Source organism: Acanthisitta chloris, unplaced genomic scaffold (assembly GCF_000695815.1).
Source record: "Acanthisitta chloris isolate BGI_N310 unplaced genomic scaffold, ASM69581v1 scaffold18512, whole genome shotgun sequence".
Lineage (NCBI taxonomy): Eukaryota > Metazoa > Chordata > Aves > Passeriformes > Acanthisittidae > Acanthisitta > Acanthisitta chloris.
The window spans coordinates 13,080-32,812 of NW_008661268.1; the positions used below are offsets into that span (position 1 = coordinate 13,080).

General features: G+C 38.1%; 1 protein-coding gene across 1 annotated transcript in view; it reads left to right on the forward strand.

Annotated features, from left to right (window-relative positions):
* Window positions 1-239: 239 nt before the first annotated feature.
* NFATC3 (nuclear factor of activated T-cells, cytoplasmic, calcineurin-dependent 3) overlaps window positions 240-19,733 on the forward strand; it is a gene marked incomplete at its 5' end in the record, with an annotated part of 46,854 nt that continues 27,360 nt past the window's right edge. Inside the window, 3 exons of the mRNA XM_009070173.1 lie at window positions 240-329; window positions 2,857-3,988; window positions 10,278-10,440. Coding sequence (XP_009068421.1) covers window positions 240-329; window positions 2,857-3,988; window positions 10,278-10,440 — 1,385 coding nt within the window. The remainder of the gene's footprint in view (window positions 330-2,856; window positions 3,989-10,277; window positions 10,441-19,733) is intronic.

The window sequence follows — 19,733 nt, forward strand, 5'->3', positions numbered from 1 at the left end:
TTGGTCTTTGCATATGTGTGTGTGTGTGTGTGTATGCTGCTGGGGAAGGGTAATGGGTGAGTGCAGTGCTAAACTCAGAGGTTGGTTGTCAGGAGAGCAGCCAAAGCAGCCTGAGTCAAAGGGTGCTCTCCTGCCTGCTCCATTTCTTCCCAGCTGATGTTGATAATTCTGTGCTAGTCTGATCTCTCCAGCTCAGCTCTGTGAAATTTAAATTTTGAATGTACATCTGCTTTTTGTAGATCCCAGTGACACTGAAACTGGGAAAATTGTCTTAAGTATTTTAAGATTGCTTGATTATTGGTGCAAGACAAACAAGGCTCTTTGCACAGGTGAGTGTTAGGGCAAACGGTGTGCTGCTACAGTTGATAAAACCATTAATGACTGTAAATGGTTAGATATAGGGCTTGAAGGCTACCAACTGCTGTTCTCCTCAAACATTTTTATTATTATTTAAAAAATTCTGTAGCTGTAACTGTTTTATTTTGAAATTTTGAGTAGCTGGATGGACAATTGCTTTTATTACGGTTGACTTTTTCGTCCCTTGATCTGTGCTTCTAATATTAATACTGAGGAAACAAGGACATCTGTGATCTTCATAGAATCATAGAATTTTAGGGATTGGGAGCAGTCTATAGATTGTCTAGTCCAAACCCCTTGCTCTGGGCAGGGACAGCTCCCACCAGAGCAGGTTGCTCAAGGCCTTATCCAACCTGGCTTTGAACACTGCCAGGGTTGGGGCAACCACAGCCTCCCTGGGCAACTTGGGCCAGTGTCTCACCACCCTCACAGGAAGAAACTTCTTCCTAATATCTAGCCTACATTTCCCCTCCTTCAGCTTGAACCTGTTACTCCTCATCCTGTCACTGCAGTTCCTAACTAAGAGCTCCTCCCTGGCTCCCTCGTAGCCTTGTAGCCCCTTCAGATACTGATAGGGCTGCTATGAGGTCTCTACACAATCTTCTCTGCTCCAGGCTGAACAGCCCCAACTTCCTCAGCCTTCCTCTGCCATGTTAATATACAAATAGATGTGGAAAACCTGTAACTAACTCCTGTCTGCATTTTATGTTTCGTGATGGGAAACAGCAAAAAGAATGGGCCCCAATTAAAGTTTTAAAAAATGTGTTTTACCCTGGTGAAAGGGAAGTGCAGTTTTGATAGTGCACAGTGTAGTGAGCTCGTGTTGATTGTTTGTGTGGTACATAAAATAGTCCTTCCTGAGAATCCTGATCCTTCATATGTGCATGTTTAGAAATTAACCTATACGGATTTATTTTTTTTGTGCTCTTAACACATATAATAGTAATTAATGATATAATAATATAGTATGGCAAATTGTCATATGTGATTTTAATATATATAAAATCATGTGATGCTTATAAAACTATTTAGTAGTTACTCTTAAATGCAATTTGTGCCTCCTTTAATAGATTTCTTACAGAGCTGTTCCCTGCCTATGAACCTTGAGCTTTTTTTACTTTCTTTAATGAAGTCTGAGGAACGCAGTCCGTTCCTTGGTAACACTATGCTCTCTCTCCATTTGAAAATGCTTCCTCGTCTCTGAGGAGCTATTGCTTTGTTTTGTTTCTGTTGTAGTTAATTCTAAGCTGATTGCTATTAATGAAACTGATAATAGAATGACTTCATTAATAAAATAATTTTTTCGTCATGGAAAGGCTTAAAATACATGATTTCCTGTCTGGATATTTTATCTGATTGTGAGAGAGACTAGATGTATTTTAAAACAAGTATTAATATGCTTCTGATACTCAGGATAAAAAATTTTTTTAAAAGAGCTAATACCCAGAGATACAATTAATGTCATCCAGTCTGGATTTATGGAGAATTGTGAAGTGAAGGCTCTATTTTACAAGTGGAAAGAAGCAAGACTGGAATCACAGTGGCTACAAAATAAGAAAAAAAAGTTGTGGGTTTTTTCTACTTTCATTTCAGACAAATGTTTTATATTGACAGTTAATTCAGTATTGGTAAGTGGGACAAGAAAATCTGCTTCAGTTTTGTGAGAGAGAGCTGCTGATTTTGTTAACAGGACTTGTGCTCCCTCTCAATTGCTTGTTTTTCTTTGAAATATTTCCTGTGTTTTGGATAAGTTAGCGAGATCTGAGAATATTTTGGTTTGCCTTATTTTGCTGAACAACTTGTGCTCAAACTTCATGAGACTGCAGTTGAAAAATGCTATTTTGTGGGATGGGGACTTGAGGGTTTTCTAAGCAATAAAAAGATGATCTTTTGGAATACAGTTCTTCATAATATCTTTAATAATATTCATTAGCCTCTTCTGATTCAATGCTTTTAGTTGTTCAGAGTCTTTATTCAAGTTTGAGGCACTGTAAGATGCTTTCTAATGTTAAAGTAGGTAAATATTGTGTATGTGATATTCTGGTGCTTGTAAGTATTGACTGAGCTTGCAGAAATACCATATTCCTATTTGGTTTGGAAAGATGAATTTTTAATGAATTGTGATTAAAAATGTTTTATTATGAGTGGACTACAGTTAGGGAAAGTATGAATTGAGTGTTCAAGCTTAGGTCCTTTCAAGATTTTAAACCCATTTTTCTGTTGTATTGTGTTTTCAACCACTAAAGATGTGTATAAACTGTAGAATCTGGTTGAGAACAGGATTTGTGATAGGAAACCATGCTGTAGTCTTGTTTAGCCATAAATGTGCCTGGTGAAAATTTAAAATTAAGAACTAGCTGGATTTTTGTGTAGCTAGTGTAATGGGAAATGTCTGGGACGTTGATAGCAGTCCATACCTGGGATTTTGTTCATGGCATTTTTCCTAGTACTGTGGTCTGACTCCGTTCCTCCTTTTTTTTTTTTTCTTTTAATTTTCAGATCTAGAGTCAGATGACTGTGCATCCATATACATCTTTAATGTAGACCAACCATCATCCTCTGTCAATCAGCCAATTTGTATTCCTCGCCATGGACTGCAGTCTCACTCCTCTCCTCTGTCACCTCCTACAAGACTTCAGAGTCATAAGAACTATGAAGGCACTTGTGAGGTACCAGAATCCAAATACAGTCCACTAGGTGGACCCAAACCCTTTGAGTGCCCTAGTATTCAAATTACATCAATTTCACCCAACTGTCATCAAGGGATCGAAGCCAATGAAGATGAATTACACACAAATGGCACAGAAAATGAGTATATGGAAAGGCCTTCCCGGGACCATCTCTACCTTCCACTTGAGCCATCCTATAGGGAATCATCCCTTAGTCCGAGCCCTGCCAGCAGCATTTCGTCCAGAAGTTGGTTTTCAGATGCTTCCTCTTGTGAATCCATTTCCCATGTTTATGATGATGTAGACTCAGAGCTGAATGAAGCAGCTGCTCGCTTTACCCTTGGCTCTCCTTTGGCATCACCTGGTGGTTCTCCGAGAGGTCCCAGTGATGACTCGTGGCAGCAGCCTTATGGATTTGGGCATGCCTTGTCACCCAGACAGTCTCCCTGTCATTCTCCTAGAACTAGTATCACAGATGAAAATTGGCTAAGCCCTAGACCTACATCAAGGCCCTCATCAAGACCTACATCCCCCTGTGGGAAACGACGACACTCCAGTGCTGAGATTTGCTATGCTGGTTCTCTCTCTCCTCACCATTCTCCAACCCCTTCACCTGGCCATTCTCCCAGAGGAAGCATAACAGAAGACACGTGGCTAAACACTTCCATCCATAACGTACAAGGCCTTAATTCTGGCCTTTCACCATTTCAGTGTTGTACAGAGACTGATATTCCTCTAAAAACAAGAAAGACCTCAGAGGATCAGACTGCCACTTTATCTGGAAAAATAGATATCTGTCCTGAAGAGCAGGGTAACTTGTCATCATCCCTTGAAACTGCAGTAGATGATTGCTCTGGACCTCAGCACACCTTGAAAAAAGACTTGCCTGGAGACCAATTTCTTTCTGTTCCTTCGCACTTTACTTGGAACAAACCGAAGCCTGGTCATACTCCCATATTTCGGTAAGTGTGTACAAAGTCCTTCCCACCCTGTTTTTTCCCCTCTTGTGCATCTTAAATAGACATATAAAAGTCCTTGTATTTCAGTGATGCATTAAGACTTCTCAAAGAAAACTTGGTGTAGGCAGGGAGAAGTTATAACTAGGGATAAACAAGCTGAGATACCAAATAGCCATCTTTTTCTTTAAAGCATGCAGTAGAGGCATTGTGACATAAGGTTAGTTTTATTTAAATAAACTTTGCATACGTGCACAGACCTCAGCTGAATTAAATGTCTGCAGATTTTGTGCACACTTTGCAGTTCCGTCTCATCTGAGCAGTTGACATTTTAATACAGCTAGAGAAACCTGACTTACATGATTTTATAAAACTCTGAGACCACAAAAGAGGTAGGGAAGTTATTTGCTATTGTTTCTAGTTGCTTCTTTGGACTCATATAATTCCAGAAGTAGAATAAAGAAAAAAAATTTGTATGCCATGCTGAACATCATCCAGAAAAGAGTAGATGTCTTGGCTGTAGTTCCAGCGTGTTTCAACCATAGAGTTAACTAGCTCTTTTCCCTTTGTAGTCCTGCCATGTGCTAGCAGGATGATTTGTGGAGACTCAGAAGAGAGAACTGGTTCAACTGGGGGGAAGAAGTCCTTGTCCTTCCCATTCTGTTTCTTTTTACAGGGACCAGTTCTGTGATCTTTCCAGTCGTGCAGCCTTTGGTGTCACTGTGCCAGTGCAGTGGGTGGAGTAGAGATAAGAGCTCCTTAAGCAGCATTGCTGTTGGATGGATGTATACTGTGATTATTCAGCTCAAGTTATCCATTTAATTCCTGAACCTTTTCCTTGCTCTACTGAGTTTTAAAAATAAGGGGTAGGGAGGTACTGAGAGGAAGGAGCCATTAGATTAATACCTGTAGAGCACAATTGTCCATATAAAAGCCATGTTACAGGTCTAGGTCAGTGCTTCCATTCTATTCTGTATTGATTTTAAAATTACTTTGGTTAAAATACTCTTTCTGTCCACAGACAATGCTTAAGATTTGCTCTTCAAGGACAATGGATGAAGCAATTCCTCTTTTTGTTTGAGTGGGTGGGTAGGGTAGGATTCTCCACATGTTATTTTGCAAAAGGCAAAACTTCAATCCTAAAAGCTAATTATGAAATATAATGTTCTTATCATTGCAAAATTTGGTATAAATTCTGCAGAAGTTGTCAACTAGCTTAGCTTGTTAATAGCTAGATATGTTTAAACAATGCTAATTTTGTCATTTTTGCCTAATTGTATAACCACAGGTTTTAATTTCTCTCCTCAGAATTTTATTGGGTTTTTTTTCCTCTTCTTTCATGTCCTTCCACATTACTGTTGCATTTCACATCCATAAACAGTTAAGACACAAAGCTGCTAGCTTGGAAAATCTGTTTTGCCAGATCTGAAACTACTGTGTTGACAGATATGTCAATTGCCTTGAAGTTTGGTTTTTTTTCAATTCTGTTGCTGTCTGTTAATAATAGGTGTTCAGTCTGTTACTAGAATCTTTTTGTTCTGACTAAAACAATGATAACTGTTTTTCCTTAACTGTGTATTTTGGAATTGTGTTATATTTCTGTAGGATACTAAGCAGTCCAGACTTGTCACTTTTGCTAGCTTGCAGGCTAACATAGTTCATGAAAGGTGAGAACTACTGAAGGGTGAAAGGAGATGAACTTACAGGCAAGGTGGGGTGTGGGTCTGTGGTTCCTGTGTGGAATGACCAAAGTAGTTTAAAAAATAGGTAACTCAGTTAAACCTGTTTCTTCTTGTAGTGAGGAGGACTGAGTACAACTGAAAAAAAAGCATTTTTTCATTAAAAAGTAAAAATATCTTTTAAACATCAGAATTTATTTAGAAGCAGCACTGAAGGATTTCTGTAAATGTAAGATGGGCAAATAGGCAAAGGACCATGAAGGCTACACCTCTACACAAGTAACTAAATAAATTACTAAGCTGTGTATATTTGCTGCCAAAAGTGTTGTCTGACTGTTGAATTAGTGGAAGTGGCTGCACTGGCAGCTGTATCCTCAGTGAGGTGTTGAGGTTTTTAGCAGTTGTAGCCTGTTCCACATGTGCTATGACCGTGTGCATCTTCAGGATGTGAAACATTCCATTCTGACACGTAATATTTTATAATCCGGATTCTCATAAAGCAAGGAGTTGAGCTGACCCTTATGTTTTATGAATAAAAACTAAGTGCAAGAACATCCAGTGTTTCTTAAATAGGTTATAATGGTGAACCAAAAGTGAGCATCCCAGTTGTCATAAAGGATGATAGAATTGCTACATATATATATATAATTATTCATATTATATGAATGCCATGTAATTTACAAACTATATTAAAATAATATGCATTTTTAATGTCTTGATTGTATTGCCAAGTAGCAAGTAGTGCAGGAAGTAAACTGGAGTATTGATTCCAAGCAGGTGAAGTGACTCTGACCAGTGTGCACACTCAGCTGGGATAACTCACCCCTGGTACAAGTGAGGATAATCTGCCTCACATGTGACATGGTGTGAAATATGCAGGTAGCACCTTCTTCTCTGAATGCTATCTGAAGTTCTGTAAATCTGTAATCTAGTTTATCTCTTCAATCCTGACCATGTTTTCCTTCTTTCTTCTGTGCTCAGTATGTGTGAAATACTTGAAAAATGTACAGCATGCTTTTGAGCGTTTCAGTCATATTTTGGATGCCATCCAAACTGTTTTGTTAGATGACAGCTTGTTATTTGGTCACAGAAACCCATAATCTGCCAGTATGTGGCATATGAAAAATGTCTGTGTACCGTGTGCCCTGAGTCACATTTCTGCTTCCTCGTCAAAGATAAGTGTAGGCAAGTGACAAGGGACAGAACCAGTGCAACAATTCCTTGCTAATAGGTGAAAGAACCAAGTAGTGGTTTCTGTACCTCAGAATAGTGGAGGTATCTGTCACTGATGTCCCTCACCAAGTACAATGAGTCCTCTTTCCATGGCAGATTAAATTGGCCTTTTTACTGAATATTCAGCAATGAAGTTATTGGATAATTTTATTTATTTGCATGGTTACTCTTGTTACTGTTTAAGATACCTCTTTCTTCCTCCCCACAGGATGATGGCTAAGAAATGGCTTTATCTGTGTTTCATGTTTCCCTGCCCTCCACTTGGAAAATCCCTTTTTTGGGGGCTCTTGATGCAGTGATAGTAGATCTGACATTTTATGAAGATGCTGATTTCAGGACTTTGTTGCACATTTGTGAGTTGTAAGATTTCCAGAAACTGCAAAAAAAAATAAATGCGAAAGTCAGTTTTACAATACTTTTTTCACTTGGAACAAAGGGAATAAAAAGACTAGGGATGACCTAGAAACTTCTACTGAGCAAGTAATATAATACCCTTGGTGAGGACTTGTCACTAAAATTTGTGAGATATGAGCAGCATTGAGGGTACTACCCATAGTTGTGGTGGTGTGAGTGAGTGAGTGACCATCACAGACATGGCCAGCACTGGGGTAGGGAACTTGGGACTTCTTGTCAGAAGAGTGATCACTGATAATGCAATTGAAAATCCTGAGGGTTCTGTTATTTCTGCTTTTGGGTTTGGTATTTTTATTATTTGCTTTAAACTTGCATCTTTTAACATGAATGGCTAGTGGAACATTAAGTTTTAGGTTCTGTAAAGCAGATGTTGAGAATCTAATTTGTATCTCAAGAAAATAAGCACTTTGCAGGGTAGTAAATTCAATGAGACATTTTTTTCTTTCTTTCTTTAACCCCTAATTATTTGATGGGAACAAATGGTGCTTTTGTGTCTGGGAGATAACTAGGCAATATTCATTGATAATCAAAAATCTTGAAATAAAACTGTGTTTCTTTTACTTCACTCATGGGGTTCTGAGAGAATATGTACTATATAAGTCATGTTTGTCTTCAGGCTGCTGTGTCACTAATATAATCTGTAGCACTTGAGAAGTGATGGGACATCAAGTAGCTTCTTTGTTCCAGTGATGATGAACAAACAGGCTTTAACAGGTATATTTACAGCTCAGGAATCTTTTTAGTGATGAATATTTAGTGGCAAATTGAGAGTATTTTACTGCTGGAAACTAGGATTGCTGGTGATGTCACTTATTCTCTCAGAAAAATAATTAGTTTAAATATAGTGATACATGGTAGAATACTTGAAAAAATTGCTTTGCTTGTGTAGAAAATAGAGGATAGGATTGTGTTGTATTTTTACCATAACTGTTGGGACATTTGTCTTCATTTTAAGAAGCTATTTTTCACTATGAGTGGTCTATAGGCAGAGTTAGTCTGCTAAGTATTTATCACCTTATTTTGATAAATGGAATGACACCAGCTATGCTATGTTAGCAAAACTTTGAAGTGAAAATATTTGCCAATGGTTGACTTTGAAGATAAGGACCCACTTAAGTGAGGCAAACTTTGAACCTCTTAGATTTTTAATAAGCAAGGACATTGCTTAATGCATACACACCATTAATGAATCCAGAGAAATTTAGGCCGTGTTTAATATGGGACCTTTATGCTGTCCATGTGGTTTGGCTCTGTACTTTGCTCTGAAATGATAGGGTATAGAATTTTATTTGGCAATATGCTGTATCGGTATGCAGAATGGGCTTATACTGCATTCCTGATAGTTTCCTCTTTTTATTGCTGACATCACCACTCCTCTCCTGCCCAGTAAATACTATTGCTGTGGGATGACCAGTCATCAGACCTCCTAATGAGAGGGAAGAAGACTTTGCTGTACACCAAATGTTTGTGGAGATGATTTATTTCTCATGTTTCTGCCTTTAAGCAAGAGGAAAGGACAATACTCATATTCCTGCTCCCATTGCTCTCAGAAAAGCCTTCTCCCCTGAAGCACCTATGTTTTAGCACCAGCTCTCTCCTCAAGTGCACCATGCAGTTATCCATGAAACAGCAGGTCATCAGGCTTGTAGGTTGTTGGCCTGTAGGAGAGACCAGCAAGCAGTGCCATTTCTTCTTGCTCTTTTCCATTCTTAGTGGCAGGGATTTCTGTAGTAAAAGGTAGATGTGTGCTGCTGCAGGCTGAGCCCAAGGCCCTCCAGATAGTTGCTAAAGACAAGGATTTCTTTTCTTTTCTTTTCTTTTTTTTTTTTTTTTTTTTTTTTTTTTTTTTTTTTTTTTTTTTTTTCAAGCATTTATTTCTTTCTGAACTGTGGATATGTTTTATAGGTCTTAGCTAAATTCTCCAAAAGGTATCATTTATTGTATCATGGACCTGTGGCTATTCATGTTTGTGGAAATTTGCATGGATTGGTGGCGGGATTTTTCCTGACTTCCTGTCATATCCTGATGATACAAACCAATATTTGTCCATCTCTTTAAAACCTAATTTGTTTTGGTCAGAGTAAGGTAGTACAACATAATTTTAATAGAAGCTTATTTTTATTGTAAATGTTCCTGTTTGGTAAACAGTGCTATTAATGTTCACTTTTAAATGTTCATCATTTAATTTACTCTACCAGGTAATTACTGACTTGAATCTGACTGTTCATCTTATTAGGATCATAAGTCTATAAATCTGTGCAGGTAAAAGGGTAGGTATGAAAACACTGGTTTGAGGTTCTTCCATGTTACTTCTATTGGTGTATTTTGTTCTTCTTTCCTGGAATGACTTTCTATTTGTGTGTGAGGATGTATCTGTGGATAAGCTCAATGTGTACTTAAGGTGTCTTTGCCTGTTATACTGAGTCTTTATGCTTAGATAGAACATTTAGCTTTTTAAAATTTTGGATGATCATATAATGTTCATCTTAATGACAGTTAACAAAGTGCAGTGCTTGCCAAACATAGAAAAACAAAACCAGTAAGCTGGAAGGTAATAATGCAGAGAGTTAAAACTTAATGACTGGCAGATTGAACTTAGACTGTTTCCTCTAAATCACACTTGAACTTGCTTGCTGATAGACTTGAAGACTAAAAGTTAATAAAAAGACATTATAGACAAGCACTACTAATGTGGGGCTGGGGGTTATACAGTACCTTTCTTTTAATCAGGTGTTGGAAAGAAGAAATTCCATTCAAAAACACCAACTTAAACTGGGTTAATTAAAGATTTTAATGCACTATCAGAATGTTGCAATTTTCGTCTCACGGTTTCAGACTCAATAGCTATTCTTATTTGGTTATCATTTGTTAGGAAAGTGACATGATTGTCTGTATTTTACAGTGAAGACTTTGTAGTGTGGCCAGATGACACAGTTCATGTAACCATAGTGTGCTCCTCTTGATTGCAGCACATCTTCATTGCCACCTCTTGACTGGCCTTTACCAAGTCATTATGGGCAGTGTGAACTGAAAATAGAAGTCCAGCCTAAAACTCATCACAGAGCTCACTATGAAACAGAAGGAAGCAGAGGAGCAGTAAAGGCATCTACTGGAGGACACCCTGTAGTAAAGGTAGGAAGTCTGGCTTGTTTGAATAGAAGGTAATTTTTTAATTACAGTTATTGGTATTTAAAATGCTGTGAACTGTTACCTTGTGTGAAGTTTAGTCTTTGCTGGGTAACTCATTGTTTTAGATGTTAAAAAAATGTACAGTTTGCTATGGTTACAGTGCATGTCACAATGTTATGCTGTGTTCAGTTTTGGGAATGGGTTCACAGTGCAGTAGTGCATTAATTAATGTATTCAGCATGAGCTTTCAGGAGGAAGGAGTGTGCATGGGGACAGGTAAGAGAAGTCATGGTGATTAGTTGGAGCTATACTGAATTGTGATAAAGCTTCATTTGAATCAGAAATCTTCCTTTTGGTGTTGAAACAGCTTCTGAATATTATAAATGCCTCTTGTTCATGTTTTTAATAGGTTATTTCTGAAATGGTACCCATTAATTGCTTTCACTTAAATGTTTGGAGTAGATTAAACTTGCCTCTTCTATTCAGCGTGAACCAAAGGTTATTGCTCACAGTTTGATGTTGGCTGTCTGCTTAAAAAGAAAGGCATCACCTAGTTTCATTAGATTTAGACTGGTTGTCTGCAGGAGCAAGTAAAACTTGTTTCTTGCTTCCTTTTTTGACATTGTTTTCATTGTTTTTGTAGAATCATGTGAGCGTTATTATCTCTTAGGACAGTTTTAGTTTCAAGAAAATGCAGTAGTGCAGGTAGCAGTCTTCATCACAGAGGGTAGTGACAGGACTGACTGGATAAACAGTACTTGCCATTAACAGTTGCTTTGGACAGGTTTTCATAGCTAGTGCCATGTATTCCAAACCCTAATGGCTTCTAAAGTGTATTATTTAAACAGTTTGCAAACACTATCCAAGTATTGTTGAGCTTAGAATAAGATGTAAGGTCCTGGTAAATTAGGCTTGGCTTTCATAAGAACGTTTTGGCATCCTATTCTCTTTGGAAGGAAAGATGTGTGGGTTTGGTATGATTGGAATGACTGTGTGCACAAGCTGTGATGTGCTGCTTGGAGCATTCAGGTGTGTACACAAATATCTTGCTCTATGCTGGGAAGACTTGTGGATTGGTTAGGGGTAGTCACTGATGTCTCTTTTTATATCTCTGGTGTCAGCTGGCTGGTGGAGCTGGAGAGGGAGCCCACCCTCACTCACTGTGTAACTGTGGCACTGCTGAAGATGCCCTGGTTTATTGCAATGCCCTTGAGTTATTCAACTCAATCTTGCTTAATGGTCTTTATCTCAGTCCCAAGCCAGGTTAAATATTTGCATTAAGGGAACTTGTGCTGATGTTTATAAAGATCCGACAAATATTATGTAGGTTTTCTTTTGCTTACAGAACTAGATGCTTCTAATCTGCAGTACTAGATTCAAGTTCATAGAAACAGATTAGTAGTCTGTGACTTATACCAGTGATTTTAAAAGCTGTTTATTTACATTGAAATGATGAAATACCTTGCTATGACAAGAATACTGTCTTAAAAATGAGGCTAGTATGTGTCTGACAATCTCATGCTTAAACACGTATTGTACTATGTACTATGCCTCTAAATTAAAATGAATACAAATGCAAATCAATATTCTATTTTGCAATTTAGTCTCTTCCAGCTGGATTGGAAATTAATTGTTGTTTGAGGGGAGAGAGGAAGTTGTTATGAAACAAAGCATTGATTTGTATTAACTTTTTGCTCACTGTTGGGGTAAACCAGTATGGGAAGGGCCAAGTTTGGTAAAGGTAAATACTGAATAGCTGTAAGCAGATGAATATTACTTTACTTAAAATACAAACTGAAATGTGTTCCAATACTCCTGGAAGCTTATTGCACAAATCCAGTTCACAGCATGCATTACTACTTGTTTCTGACTTTTCTTTTTGGTTCTTTTAGCTTTAGACCAGTCACTCTCATGTGTGTGGTCATTGCAGTAGAGTACTCAGCATTTTCCTGTGTAAAATAACTATGTTTACCAGTGTCAGAGATGAGAGAGGGTGTGGGTGAATAGAATAGAATATTTCAATTGGAACAGGCCTACAGCAGTTGTCAAGTCCAGCTGCCACATCGTGGGGTGCCTGAAGGCCTGTGGGCTTTTGCTTCTGAATTTGTTTTGCTTTTGAACATTATTTTATAGAAAGCTAGAGTATTTAATTTCCAAACTGTGGAACCTCTGTAGTCCTGCATGTGCAGTTGATGTATTATTTAAAATAAAGATTTTGAAGATAGTGCATAGCCTCCAGCCATTAATCTATTAGTGCCTGTCATTAATCTATTACTAATACTGTACCATACCTGTTGCTAGGACACTAAGCTTCTGACAAATTTGGCATCATCTGTTGTGAGTACATTTAATCAGCTTATTTCTAAATGGGAGGAAATGAAATAAGTGGAGCATCATGCTTTGCTTTGTATGTCTCAACTTCAAGAAAGCAAATTCTGTAATGATATTCTCTTGTTTTCAGCTTGATGCAGAATGTTCTAAGTAGCAGATACATGTCATTTTAGTCTCTGCTTTCTTCAGAGTATGTTGCAGTTAATCTATGCCATTTGGAACAATTCCTTTTACCTCTGTAGAGATCTGCATGATAGTGCTGGCAGTTTTCACAGGGAATGAATAAAAAACTTGGCTGAGTGGTTTGAAAGGAGAAAGGTGACATGTTGAACTCTTGTCATCCAAATCATGTGGAAATTTTGTATTGCATTGCCAGGAGACACAGAAAGCCTCTGAGCATTATCCACCTTTACCATTCTAATGCATAGGTTACAGTCTACACTTCATCCATCTACAAAGCCTTTCAAATAAGTAGCTGCCACATTTCATCTGACTCTAAATGAACAATCATCATTGCTTGCCTTTCCCACCCTTCCCATAGGTTCAGTTGTACATAATAAAATCATGCTTATGCTTACAGTTTGCTAGAATGAGCTTTTATCTAAACTGGTTAGGGTTCTTCAGGAGACTTCACTTGGATAATCAAAAACAGAAAAGCCTTTTAGAGCAGATGGGTGCATGATAAGGATCTCTCAAGAGTAGTTTGGGGTTTTTTTTGCTTTTGTGTCTTAGCTTTCTGATCTAAAGTGAATTTTTCTTTTTAAACCAAGTAAACTTCTTTTATATATTGAGTTCCTGCTGCTCATGTAAATTTCTGCAGTTTTCTGAGCTTAAGTATTTTAAATTTAATGATACCTTTTGGTAGTAAGTTCTTTAAGCTGTGTTGTGCACAAGAAGTATTTCTTTTTTATCTTTTGTGCTGTTGCTAGGGAAGATGATGATCTACGTGATAGTCATCTTGCTAACTGTAGAGGAACTGTTGAGCTAACAGCTACTTGTTAGCACCTTCTTTGTGCAAGGACTGTCTGTCCTGTGGCCTTTTACCACTGTGGGAATCAGTGCTAGATACAAACTGTGATAGAGGTAATTTGTTCTAAAAGTGATGATGTATCTGCAACAGACACTGTATGGAATCCACTTACACTCCATGTATGCAAGACAAATTTGGAGCAGTGGTAGCTATTAAGAATTTACCTGTACCACAAGTGTCTTTTCACTGTACTGTGAAGGATTTAGGGATAGAATCATTTTTCAGTTCCTCTGCCATAAGCAAATTCTGTCTGTAGTTGATTCTCAGTAACAGAGGAGAGGAAGCATCATGTAATCCATATGGACAAGTGAGCAGTATTACAGCTGAAGCAAGGTGTAAGATCAAAAGTTCAAGAAATACTAAATAAAAGCTAGTTTGTTTAGATGGCTCTGCACTGCTAGTCACTGACCAGCAAAGAGTCATCTCCGGTGTGATGGCTGTGATTAAATGAAACCTGTGAAAGAGGAATTCAGTGTCAGCTCTGTTTAAAGTGATTGCAGACCTTAAAGTCATGACTGAAGAGCTGCAGTGGAAGAAAAAGTAAACTAATTGAGCTAAAGTAAACTAATTTTGAAGTACTTTAAAAATTGTGAAGCAGGAATCTTTTCTCAAAGTCTGTCAAACTCTGCCTGAATTCTGGTGGAAGAAGCTATAATATACCAGAGAGAATCTTAACAGCAACGTCAGACATGATCTGATAAAAAATTAACAAAGCATTGTCTAAATGAGTCTGTTTCGTGGCCCTGTAATTCTGTGGCTGTCACCTTTTCCCAGGTGTTCTGTGTGGCCAGTTCATGTAACTGCTTGAATACCAGGTGTAATATTGAAATTCTTCCCGTTCTCTAAGCCCAACAAGCAGCACACCTTTTCCCATTTCGTGACCCTTCCCATTCTTCCTGCCTTTCACTTTTCAATTTTTATTTTTCACATGAATTTTTTCCTGTGTTGTCCATCACCAGAAGGCAGGCTGTATCCCAGCTCTGGTTGCCTATTGGTTTGTGGCAGGGACCCGCCCATAAAAAATGTAGCAGGTAAGTCTCAGCCTGTGTGGACTGGGTAGTGGGCTGTATTGGGAAAAACACTGACCTTTGGATGAGATTCTAAAGATGTATGTCTTTCAGAACAGTTTGATGATGATTTAATCATGTCTGCTTCAGAATCCCAAAAATAGATAGCAAGAACCATATTGATGCATCTACTGTATTTGACTGCTCAATCTAGAAAATGCAGTAATTGGTATGAAAAATGGCACACTGGATTGAGTGTAATCTGCTTTTTGTGTTACGTGTTTAACCTAATGTTTTTTTTCCAAAATAAAAACCATTTAAGGTTGTTTTTTTTCTATAGGTTATGTGAGAATAACCTATTTCTATCCCAGAAGTACTTGTTCAAAAAATGTCCATAGCATTATTTAGCATTTGGAGTTGGTATTTCAGGAATAGCACCTTCCTTCTTTCCCTTCAAGAATATAGAGAGCAAAGTGCAGATGGATAGTGTGATGGCTAGTTACATGTGACTGGCAATTCTGTATGGTTGTACTATTGGTCTATTTTAGCTATTAAATCATATCTTCTTTTGCATAGTGAAGGGACTGAGGCAAACACTCTTCAAGATGTGGGTGAAGTCAGTATGTGAAACACTTTAAATCCTGTCTGCAAGCAGTAAGTGTGTACAGGTGTGAGACTTCAGAAGTGGAAATCCCAAGTCTTTGAACCTTGAAGAAGGTTCTGTACATTGTGTAAACACATGGTACCATGACCAATAATACACTGATATTTGCAACTACTTGTTTGCCGTAGTCCTTTGCAGGACCTGTTTGTCTTTGTGATGACCTTTAAAATGTTTATTAAATTGGACTTGTGCCCCTACCTAATAGTTTATTAAAGTTTATTCCTTTTAGCTCTCACTACTTTTTTCAGAATTGTGAAGGTCTGTACTGTTTTTAAGTCTCCAAGTCAGTCTCCTTGATAAGTTTATTTAGCAAAAGAAAAGGAGGATGCTTTTCCTGATGTGCCTACTTTTTCTTCTCAGTTGATGGAAAGGTGCATCAAGTAATCAAATGATAGAAAATGGTGCTGTGCATCAGGAAGGGGAAGTAGATGTTTTGGTTTAACATACTTAACTTTTAAATCAGACATTTAACTTTTTGTAACATTATAACCTATGCAGAATCAGAATGAAATAATGAAAAAAATAAAAATCTCATGTGCTGTTAGACTTTCTGAGCCATTGGTTGGGATACTGCCTAAGAGATCTGAATGGAGTTTTCTTCCATGAGTTTCTGCAGTTTCCTTTAAACAGTTTTTTGAAGATTACAGGTTAGCACTCATTCCACCTCTGCAAAGCTGCAAGGGGTGACTGTGGTTAGTCTGACTTTCAATAGCTTCCCTGAACTCTGGTTTCTTGGGTTTATGTATATGGTTTTCTTCAAGTTTTTCAAAATGAAACTGTTGATAAATTCCTGATAAATTGTACCACTGCTGTTAGTCATTGTGTGTCTTTTGTTTCAAATTATGTTCGTCTTCATGCCCTTGGATCCTTGTCATCTCTTGCCTTTATTCCCAAGTCATTGTTGATAGATGTGCTGTTCAGCTTGGCAGATGTCCCTTCAGCTTTTAAACCCAACAGTTTTCACAGTTCTTTGGGAGAGTCACTGCACACCACTCAAAAGTGAAATTCTTGTGAAGAAATGTCTGTAGAAAAAAAAGTTTGGTTCTTCAGCCATACACTGGTGCCTCTCTGGTGTTGCTGTTTGAAATATTCCAGGCTTATGGATCACACCTCTCTTGTCTCAGGGAGCAAAACGTTTAGAAGGCATGGTTTGCTTTTTTCTCTAAGCTTTGAAAAGAAATAAAATAGTATTTTACTTTAGAAGTTGACTGAAGTTAAGCAGGGAAGGTTCTTTTCCTTTAGTATTGTTTAGGTTCATGGTGAATTATACCATATCTTTGCTCAGACAGTCTTCCAAAGCAAAAGGGGAAAAAAAGTCTTCAAGAGAACAGCTTTATCTTTCCTTTCACCATTTAGATTGGGACCTCCATTCTCCTCTTTTGCCCTCCTTACCTTGTAACTTTGGTGGGGAGTCACTGAGAAGTATCCAGCTGCTCTGAGACCATCAAGAAGGGAAAAACTAGTTACAACATGCTTTTCATATCAAGGTGTTGAAAAGCCTAGGAAACCTCCATCTGGAGTAAGTGCTTAGTAAGTGCTTACAGTTCTTTACACAGCTGTGTGATTCCTTCTTTCTTCATGTTTGAACTGAGGATTTTTCTATAGATACTGGTGCATTTGGTGAAGATTGTTAACTTCAGTGAACAGAACACTTGATTATCCCAAACTTTTCCCCTGACATACCTTGTATTTCAAGACTCTGCCCTATTTTTAGGGAGGCCATATTTGTATGTAAAAGCTTTCTTTCTAATTAGCCTATTCTACCAAGCCAGTAATGCCATGAGCAGTGCATTAATTGTGCAAAGGCAAAGGAGCACTCAAGTGTTGATCACATCTTCATCTTTAATAAGCAAGCAAGAAAGGACACAAAAGATAAAACATGAGCATTAAGTCCCAATGAAAGTTTGGCTAAGCATAGCAATTTCCTAATAAATGCTGGAAAGTTTTGTAGGAAAATGGCTTTAGAAATAGAGTCAAGTAGGTTTTGACACTGTCTGAATCTTACTGGTCCCACAGTAAGGCTTGATAGCTGAGCATAAAGCTTAGCTAATGAAATTACTTTTCCCCTACCACTGCCACACCATTCCCCCTCCCCATCCCAGTTCCCTGTTTTCCCTTAAAGTCTAGGACCAAAAGTGTAGGCATATGAAACCCTGACATCATTTTTGGATTCAGTGGCACTGTTAGGTACTTGGGTTTTTGTAAACAATCTGAGGACACTGGTTCAGAAAAACTGACTATTTCCAAGTATTCTGCTGTTGTCTGATAACCACCTGTTTACTGTGTACCGTATATTTTCTGATGGATATTTTTCTCAAGTCTTATTACATGTCTTAGTAAGTGATATCTTCTAGATAAATAACTTTTACATTTGAGTAGAGGTTTGTAATACTTGGCCTGTAGCAATGAATGGAAAACAGGCAGAATCCTCTTAATTTAAAAAGAGATGAGATGAGGAGGTAAAACTTCTAAGTATTAGAGACTAAAAAAAGTCTTTTCACAAACTTTTCAAGTGTAGCAAGGTTTCCTGTCAATGGAACTGATGACATGTGAGCCAGATATGGCCCAAATATAATCTGTATGTAATCTGGAAAAATGCTAACTGATTTTTTTCCAGGTTGATGCCTCTTAATTCATATCTCTTTGCTTTCCTCAGCAAGGAAAAGGTTCTCACCACTGCCACAAAATTCCAAGTTTAAATGCCTTGTCTTCAGTGATCAAATTAATCTATATAGTCTCTAGGGTTACACATTTTTAAAAGGATTTTCCATGTGTGCATTAAGAATGTAGAAATGTTTTTATTATATCAAATACAACTTCTTGAGGATCCAAAAATTCTCTCATTAACTGGCTGTCCTCAGAGTTACTTGGTAAGAGCTCTAAACTCAGTATTGCCATGCATGAGCTTCCTGTGTGCAGTGTAGTAATACTGCTGGAACTGCTTTGGCGTGAAGCCCTTCTGGCTTATCCTGTAGTGACCTTCAGTCTTTAGCCTTCCAGCTTTAGTTTAACTTACGCAGGCACTGACCTTTGCTATGGAAACGATATAGAAACACAAAAACAACTTGGCAGAGTTTCCTCAGCAGAGCAGTGGGTGGTGTATCAGGATTTTGTTACACAGGAGGGTTTCTAGAGGTCAGTAGTGACACTGTGCAGTAACTTACTAGTTGTCTACAGCACATGGTTTGCTGCTCCTGGGAAAGTGGTGTATCCTCTTTTAAAGTAAAATTAGTAACTCTTTGTTTGTAGTGTGCAGCTCTAGGGTTGCACATAATGGAGTAAATGCTAGAAGGTGTACCTGGAAGTCTACCTAGGGCTCAAGCAGTAGTTCAAGTTACTGTCCCTCTGTAAGTGACCCATGACTGAATCTTGGGCACACTGATAATGTAGAGACTTACTGTAATGCATCTCCGTGGTGGTGATTCTGCAGCACTTGCCAGTAGGTTGTAAAATGCTGTTTATGCTATGGTCTGTATAAAAACGCTCTGTTCTTATTTGTGTATATTATGTGCTCTTTTACTAAGGTGAACTAAAGGTTCAGATACCATGGCTTCATTAGGGATTTGAGCAAAATATACTATATGTTCTTTCAAGTTAATTATGTAGGTATTTTCTTGAAAAACAGCTATCAATTTTTTTTTAATGCTGACAAATGTTTGGGCTGTTCAACGTACAGAATTGTGCATAAAGCTGGTGAGGTAATAAGGAAGTGTCACCCTGCTGTCAATAAATTTAAGAGCTATCAACATTTTTTTGAATGAGAACAAAACTGTGTTTAATAGGAATGCATTTTAGATTGCAAATTGTGTCATTTTTCCTGATTTGGTTTGGGGTAGTAAGTCCATTATTTTGGGTATGGCATCAATAATGGCCATTCAGGTTCCAAATGCCATCCTTCTTTGGGGGTGAGATGGCCATTCCTAGGAGACAGAAGGTAGTTCAGATTCCATGATAATTCAGTCTCAGGTGGGGACCATGTGTGGTGGGAAGAAAGTTCTGCTTTGCTTGCTTTGTACAGGTTTTGCGTAGGGAGCGACATCCAAGGCTTGCTCTCACCAGGATTAGCCATAGAGTGGCTTCAGAGTACTTTGCTCCTCTTCAGCAAACTGCTGCATGCACCTGCACTTAGGTACTGTGGGGATACTTGCAGGTGAATTCAGAGGAATCCAGCTTTGTCCTCTGTTCTCAGGAGTGGTGTGGCATAGGCTATGATGAAGTGGTGCTGTGCACAGTGAGTTGGTTTTGCTATGAGCTTTGAGTGATT